Genomic DNA, 7,109 nt, shown 5'->3' with positions numbered 1-7,109 from the left:
GGGGGGGTTGCAACAAGGGAATGGTTTCGGGGAGGCTGCAGGGTGCAACGCGCAGGATGTTTCGGGGTGGGCTGCAATAGGGGGAGGCTCCGAGGGGCTGCAGGCTGCAGCAGGGGAGGGTTTGCGGGGCTGCGGGTGCGGCGGGAGCGAGCCGGGGGTCGCGGGGAAGGTCCGGGGGTCGCGGGGAGGGCGCAGGGACCCCGCAGCCCCCCCCGCCCCGCGCATGCGCCGCGCACTCACCGCGCCGGGGGCTCCGCCGCGCGGGGCCCGCCCACCCCCTCGCCGCCCATTGGCCGCGCCGCCGCGGCTTCTCAATTTCCATTGGCTAATCCTGCCGTCACTCCGGCTGGGCGGGGCTTGGCTTTAAAGGGGCCGCGCGAGCGCGTGGCGTCGTGCTAATTAATTAGGCGGTGCTAATTACACACTGGTCATCGCACGGTGGCCATCGCACGGTGCCCACTGCACTCCATGATACCCGTTTCCCCATACTGATTAATTGCCCGGTGCTAATTAACTGCCCCATGCTAATTAACTGCCCTGTTCTAATTAACTGCCCCGTGCTAGTGCCCAGTGCTGTTTCAGCCTCCCTGATCCCAGTGGGATGGAGGGGGATGAGGGGAGATGCCAAAGTGACCCTGATGGGATGGAGGGGGGGGGGATGCTGGTGGTACCACTGGGAGCATCCCTGACCTTGCTGGGATTGAAGGGATATATTGGTGGTGGCACTGGGAGCATCCCTGACCTCTCTGGGATTGAAGGGATGTGCTGGTGGTGGCACTGGGAGCATCCCTGACCTCGTTGGGATTGAAGGGATATTCTGGTGGTGGCACTGGGAGCATCCCTGACCTCGTTGGGATTGAAGGGATGTGCTGGTGGTGGCACTGGAACATCCCTGACCTCGTTGGGATTGAAGGGATATGCTGGTGGTGGCACTGGGAGCATCCCTGACCTCATTGGGATTGAAGGGATATGCTGGTGGTGGCACTGGAACATCCCTGACCCCAATGGGATGGAGGGAGGATGAAGGGAGACCCCAAGATGGATGCTGATGGTGCCATGAGAACATCCCTGACCCCGGTGGGATGTGAAGGGGATGCCAAGGTGAATGCTGGTGATGCTGGTGATGCTACCAAAGTACCCCTGACCTCGATGGGATGGCAGGAGATGCCAAGGGAGTTGCTGGTGATGCCACTGGAGCACCCCTGACCCCCATGGGATGGAAGGGAGATGCTGGTGGTGCCACTGGAATATCCCCGACCCCAATGGGACAGATGGTGGACGAAGGCAGATGCCAGGGTGGATGCTGGTGGTGCCACTGGATCACCCCTGACTGTGATGGAACGGATGAGGGATGAAAGGAGACACCAAGACAGTGCTGGTGGTGCCTCCTGAGCATCCCTGACCCCGATGGGAAAGAAGGGGGATGAAGTCAGACCCTGAGGCAGTGCTGGTGGTGCCAGTGCTCCCGGCACACTGTAGACACTTTATTCCCCCTGCCCCGAGCTGTCCTGGGAGATCCTGGAGCAAAGAACTGAGCTGGAAGTGCCCACTCCCGGCTCCCTGGGGAGTCCAGGCCCACATCCAGCCCCCATCCCAGACTTGTCAGAGTGTCCTTCCACTGTTCCATGGGCTCACTTGCAGCCCCGCAGGACCCCCAGCGCCTCCCGCACGGCGGCCAAGATCATCCCGTCCAGCTGCAGGGGGTGCAAAGAGGGGGGGTCAGCACTGCTTATACACCCCCCCCACACACACACACACCCCAGAACACCCACCTGGGCGTGGAGTTGGCGTGTGGTCCCAGCGGGATCAGGGCTGAGGAGCCGGAGGCGGGCGGAGCTCTCCGGGGACAGGAACCGCTGCTCCACACTGATGGTGCCCGTCAGGCTCTGCACCTGCACCAGGGGGGCATCAGGGGCTCGCCCCACCTCGGTTTCCACACGGGAGGGTGGCACAGCTGCCCCTCTGAGGGGGGTTCAGGGTTGCCTACCTGGTGGGGAGCCCCCGCGGGGACCAGCACGGCGTCCCCCAGGCACTGGAGGAGGGTCCAGCCGCTCACCCCGCACTCCTCCCGCAGCCGCCTCCGCAGCGCCGCGTCCAGGTAACGCCCGGGGGGGTCCAGGGAGCGCCCGGGGGGCTCCCCCGTGGCCACCCCCTCCTGCCCCAGCTCCTCGGATGCCTGTGAGGTGCCAGGGGTGAGCGGAGCTGGAAGGGGGCAGGGGCCAGAGCGGGACAAAGGATGCTCCAGTGGCACCACGAGCCCCCATCTCGGGATCTCCCTTCATCCCCCCTGCATCCCACCGGGGTCAGGGATGATCCAATGTCACCACCCGAGGCAGGGTGGGCAGCACGGGAGGGGGTGCCCTGGTCGCCCCAGGACTGACCTTGCTCAGGAAATCCCGGATCCGGGTGGCGTCCTCGGCACGGAAGATGTGCCACAGTGCCCCGGGCCGGCCGCCCGTGTCCTTGAGCCGCTCCCTCAGCGCCGCATCCATGTCATCCGTGTCGCCGGGCAGGAGCACCTCTGAGGGCAGAGGGGGGGCTCAGGGAGGGCTCGGGGGGGTTGGTGTGGTGTGGGGGTACCCCCGGTGCTCCCCCCGTACCCCGCGGTGCCGCCGCAGCGTGAACCAGGATGTTGATAGAATCAGCAGCTTCCACCACCAGGTTTTTGGTCCCGACATTCCGATCCCGTGGGTGCACACCTGGAAGTGGGAGCGGGGTGCTGGGTGAGCGTCAAGCATCCCCATGGGAGGGGGGGCCCAGGTGCCCCCCAAAGCCCCCGTACCACACTCACCATAGGCTGCACAGACACGTGGGCGCAGCCAGCGCCGGCCCCGCTGGCCCCGCAGGTGGGTGGCCAAGTTGAGGCGGCCGCTGGCCCCGCAGTACTCGGGCAGGGGCAGGCTGGCACGCAGGTTGGTGGCCCTGTGGCACAGGGCGGGTGTTTGACACCGGGGCACCAAGGTACAGGCGAGGCCAGAGCCGCCCTGCTGCCCCCAGTGCTGGCGTGGGGAGGTCAGGGAAGGGGGGACCCACCCTCTACCAACACCTACCGGCTCAGCTCCATGTCCCCAAAGCCACTCTCCAGCTTCAGCAAGTCCCCAGTGCCCTGTTCCTGCTCCGGGGATGCTGCGGGAGGGAGCCCGGCATCACACACAGGGATGGAGGGGAGGGGGGGCACAGCCCGGCTCCCCTCACACCTGGCTCCAAAATCACCCCGGGCACCCCACAGACTCATCACCCTTGCTCCCCTCACACCTCACCCCAAAATCACCCCGGGCACTCCACAGATTCATGGCCCCGGCTCCCCTCACACCTCACCCCAAAATCCCCCCGGGCACCCCACAGACTCATGGCCCCGCTCACCCGCACTGGCAGTGAAGCCATCCCAGAACTCCCGGCTGCTCAGGCGGACGCGGCTCGCCGGCGCCCGCAGGTTCACCGCCTCCACCTCCTGCTCCCCCCGGGGTGGGCGGAACGACTCCGGCCCCCAGAGCCGCCCCTCCAGCCTCTTCTGCAGCCCTGAAACCAGCACGGGCTGCCGGGGCAGCCGGGGGTCAGCGGGGCTGGGGGTGGGGTCCCGGGTGTCCCCACACCCCCTGAGGGATGGGGGGCTCACCTGGCCCTGCCGCCAGTGCTCCTGGAAGAGTTTGTAGTTGCTGGCGTGGCCGGGGTCGTGCAGCCAGAGCAGCCCACTGGGCTCCAGGACGCAGTGGGACGCGGGGGGCTCGAGGGGGCTGGGCGGGCTCAGCTCGCCCCCCGCCTGCCTCTCCTGGATCTTCCTCTCCACCACGCGGGCGATGATGCTGTCCAGGATGCTGGTCAGGCGGTTGTCCTGGAAGGAAGGGGGTGGGGGAGATGCAAATGGGGAGCCCCTCAGCCCACCCTGGCCCCCCCTAAGGTGGGGTGGGCAGCAGGGGAGGGGGTGCCCTGGTCGCCCCGGGACTCACGCTGGGCAGGGTGGGCACCACGGGGGCGAAGGCCATGCGCACCCCGTCCTGCCCCAGGCACAGCTTCACGGCGGTGGAGGCCAGCAGGTCGCACAGGGTGGTGGTCTGCACGGCCCCCCGGGCCGGGGGCTGCCCCGGTGACGGCAGCCCCCCCTCGGGGCTCTCTGCTCGGAGGGGGGGGTGGGAGAACACGGTCAGGGTCGCCCACGCCGCCCTCTGCATCTCACCCCCCTTTACCCAGCACCCCGAGAAGGGGAGGGGGTGGAGCATCCCTGACCCCCCCGGGGCGGGGCCGTGCCCGCGGTGGGGGGGTCGCAGCCGGCCCTACCTTCCTTGATGGGCCGGGAGGTGTCAGCTTGGCCGTGGCTGGGGGGTGGCAGGGTGGGCACCGCGGCCCCCGGCGGCTCCTGGAACACCCGTGTGGGCGTCAGGGGGGAGCCACATCCCCCCCTACCCCCCCTGTGCAGGGGTTGGGGTGCACCTGCACCCCATTTCCCCCCCCCATCCACAGCTCCCCCCGTACCTCCCTGCCCGGGGGCTCGGCCGGGCTCTGCTCCACAGCCCCTTCCCTGCAGGGACAGTGGGACTCGATGCCAAACTTGGCCCTGACCTCGTGCAGAAGCTTCCAGAGCCTGGTCAGGACTGGGGACAACGGGGACAGGGGTGTCAGCCCCCCTGCAGCAGACAGGGGGAGGGTCCCGGGGCTGGGGGACACACTCACCACAGGTGGGGACGAACTGCGTGGGGACCAGGGCTGTGACGGGGTGCTCTGGCCCGGGGGTGCACTCGGGCGGTTGTGCTGGACCCTCTGCGTCGGAGAGAGGGTGTGTTCGTCCCCACCGAGCCCCCCACCAAGGACTGACACCGTTTTTTCCTCCTTCCCCCCCTTCCCACATACCGGAGCCGTCGGCCTCCCTCCTGCCGCGGTGGCAGGTGGGGCACAGCTGGAAGCCACATCTGGCACAGCTCCAGTGGGAGTTGAAGAAGCCGCGCTGGCAGGCGTCGCAGAGCTGGGGGGCTCCTTCCCCCCGCCTCCAGGCCGTCACCCCTGGGGGGAAGCACTGCCTCAGCCTCCCCAGTGTGTGCCCAGTGTCCCCCCAGTGTGTGCCCAGTGCCCCCCACTGTCCCCCCATCCCAGTCCCCCCTTACCCTCGGGCCCGCCGGGGGCTCCCGGCCACGTGTCCCTGTCCCTGCGGACGGCGTCGCAGAAGGGGTCCCCCAGGACCCCCAGGAGGTACTTGGCCAGGCAGAGGCTGCTCCCCACACTCCTGCTCCCCGGCTCGGGGCCAGGTTCCTCCGGCAGCTCCCCCTCGGCCTCCCCCAGGGTGCAGAGGCCATCGGCACTCAGCTCCCCGTTGTCCCCCAGGGCGAACCTGCAGGGTGAGAGGGGGCGGGAGGGGAGCTCAGAAAGGGGGTGATGAGACGGGAGGTAAAGAATTGGGGTGATGGGAGAGGGTCCTCAAAGGTGGGAGGGGATTCTCTAAAGCAGGGTGACAGGAGAGGACAGTCCAAAGAGGGGAGAGGGGACAGTGTAAAGTGGGGACGCTCCAAAATAGGGTGATGGGAGAGGGTGTTCTGAAGTGGGGTGATGAGACAGGATGCTCTCAAGTGATGGGAATGATGGAGAGAGTGCCCCAAAGTGGGGTGGCTGCGAAGAGGGATGATGGGAGGGGATGTTCCAAAGAGGAGACATTAAAAAATGGAGTAACAGAAGGGGATGCTCCAAAATGGGGTGATGGGAGGGGATGCTCCATGGACCCCCCACCCTGTGAGCTGCCCAGGAGCCCCGGGCTCACCTGCGGAAGTGCAGCAGCCTGCAGGTGCTCTCAGGGGGCTCCTCCTCCTCCTCCTCCTCACCCTGGGGGTCCCCCGTGGCCCGGGGGGCACAGGCACAGCAGCGGGGGATGCCCGGGGGCAGCGCAGTGCAGGGCAGGCTCTGCAGGCACCACGGCTCCTGCCGGCCCGGTGGCTCTGAGGGACACAGGGAGTGCTTGGGGACACCGTGGAGCCCCATCCACGCCAGCCAGGAGGGACTGGGAGCGTCCAAGGCCAGGCTGGACGGGGCTTGGGGCACCCTGGTCTGGTGGAAGGTGTCCCTGCCCACGGCAAGGGGTTGGAACAAGATGGTCTTTAAGGTCCCTTCCAACCCAAGCCGCTCCAGGACTGTGGGACTCTGTGACTGTCACGCTGCGGCGGGGGCTGGAAACTGGGCCAGAAAGTAGGGCTGGAAAGTAGGGCTGGAGCTCTGCAGAGGTCAGGGCTGAGATGCCAACTCCTCCCCGGGGAGTCACTGACCCAGTGACGGTACTTCCACCCCATGGGCATCCCACCTGAGGGTGCCATGCTGCCCCAAAGGAACATTTCCACCCCTCCAGGCATCCCACTCGAGGGTGCCACGCCACCCCAGAGGAGCATTTCCATCCATTCCTGCCCTGGGAATCGCTGCCAGCCTCAAGCCATGGCAGGGAAAGCCCCAGCACAGCGGGTTTCCCGGCCCTCACGTGTTCCCAGCTCGTGTTGTGGGCGCTGGGAACGGGGATGGAACGTTCCCTGTGGGATTGGGTGATGCCACCACCCTCTCGCCAGCCCCACCAGGCACCCTCCTTCCTTACCTCCCTCTCCCAGCTCCATCCTCCTCTCCTCGGGGTCCCCTCGGCTCTCTGTGCCCTCCCCAGGGCACACGGTGGCCTTCGTGCCCCTCTTGGCCGCCCCGGCGCCCTCACTGGCAGCTCGAGGTCCCTCGGCAGTGCCATGGGGGCGTTTGGCCGAGCGTTTGGCCTCCCCGGGGGGCTCGGGACCCCCGTCCCGCCGGGCAGCCTTGAGGCGAGGCAGCGACTGCTCCGAGTGCCGCGTCAGCCACGTCTTCTTCAGCTTGGTGTGGTTGCTGGGGGGGCACGGGAAACGCCCCCCGGGCATGCCCAGGGCGGGCTCGAAGGGGTTGGGCACCCTGCAGCCCACCCCCGGGCACCCATCGCAGCCCGGGGTGGGGCAGAGACAGGCTGGGGGGGGCTCCGGCTTGGCGAGAGCCGGTGGGTAGTGCCCGTCCGCGAGCAGAGGCGACGGGTTGGGCTCCCTGGATCCCGGTGGCGAGCCGGGCTGGAGGCTTTGGTACCCCAGGCGCTCATCTTTGGGCTCCGAGGGCCGTCCCGGCCCCGTTTCCAT

At 67.8% G+C, this 7,109-nt stretch overlaps 2 protein-coding genes across 2 annotated transcripts in view; both read right to left on the bottom strand.

Moving 5' to 3' along the window:
- Window positions 1-251, bottom strand: part of NUDT18 (nudix hydrolase 18) — a 2,943-nt gene extending 2,692 nt beyond the window's left edge. Inside the window, exon 1 of the mRNA XM_027668898.1 lies at window positions 241-251. The gene's annotated coding sequence lies outside the window, so the exon portion shown is untranslated. The remainder of the gene's footprint in view (window positions 1-240) is intronic.
- Window positions 252-1,555: 1,304 nt separating this feature from the next.
- HR (HR, lysine demethylase and nuclear receptor corepressor) lies at window positions 1,556-7,109 on the bottom strand. Its single transcript, XM_027668921.1, has 17 exons — window positions 6,560-7,109; window positions 5,744-5,918; window positions 5,097-5,320; window positions 4,846-4,995; window positions 4,669-4,755; window positions 4,471-4,589; window positions 4,276-4,354; window positions 3,948-4,111; window positions 3,617-3,832; window positions 3,364-3,535; window positions 3,051-3,126; window positions 2,792-2,922; window positions 2,601-2,699; window positions 2,382-2,521; window positions 1,988-2,176; window positions 1,773-1,892; window positions 1,556-1,694 (listed from the first exon to the last, which is right to left on the bottom strand). The coding sequence occupies exons 1-17, from the start codon at window positions 7,107-7,109 to the stop codon at window positions 1,632-1,634; spliced, it is 2,754 nt and encodes a 917-aa protein (XP_027524722.1). The 3' UTR covers window positions 1,556-1,631.

The sequence above is a fragment of the Corapipo altera genome, unplaced genomic scaffold (genome assembly GCF_003945725.1).
Source record: "Corapipo altera isolate COAL_440 unplaced genomic scaffold, ASM394572v1 182, whole genome shotgun sequence".
Taxonomy (NCBI): domain Eukaryota; kingdom Metazoa; phylum Chordata; class Aves; order Passeriformes; family Pipridae; genus Corapipo; species Corapipo altera.
Note: the sequence above shows the minus strand (reverse complement) of the source record. Positions and strands in the feature narration are given on the sequence as shown.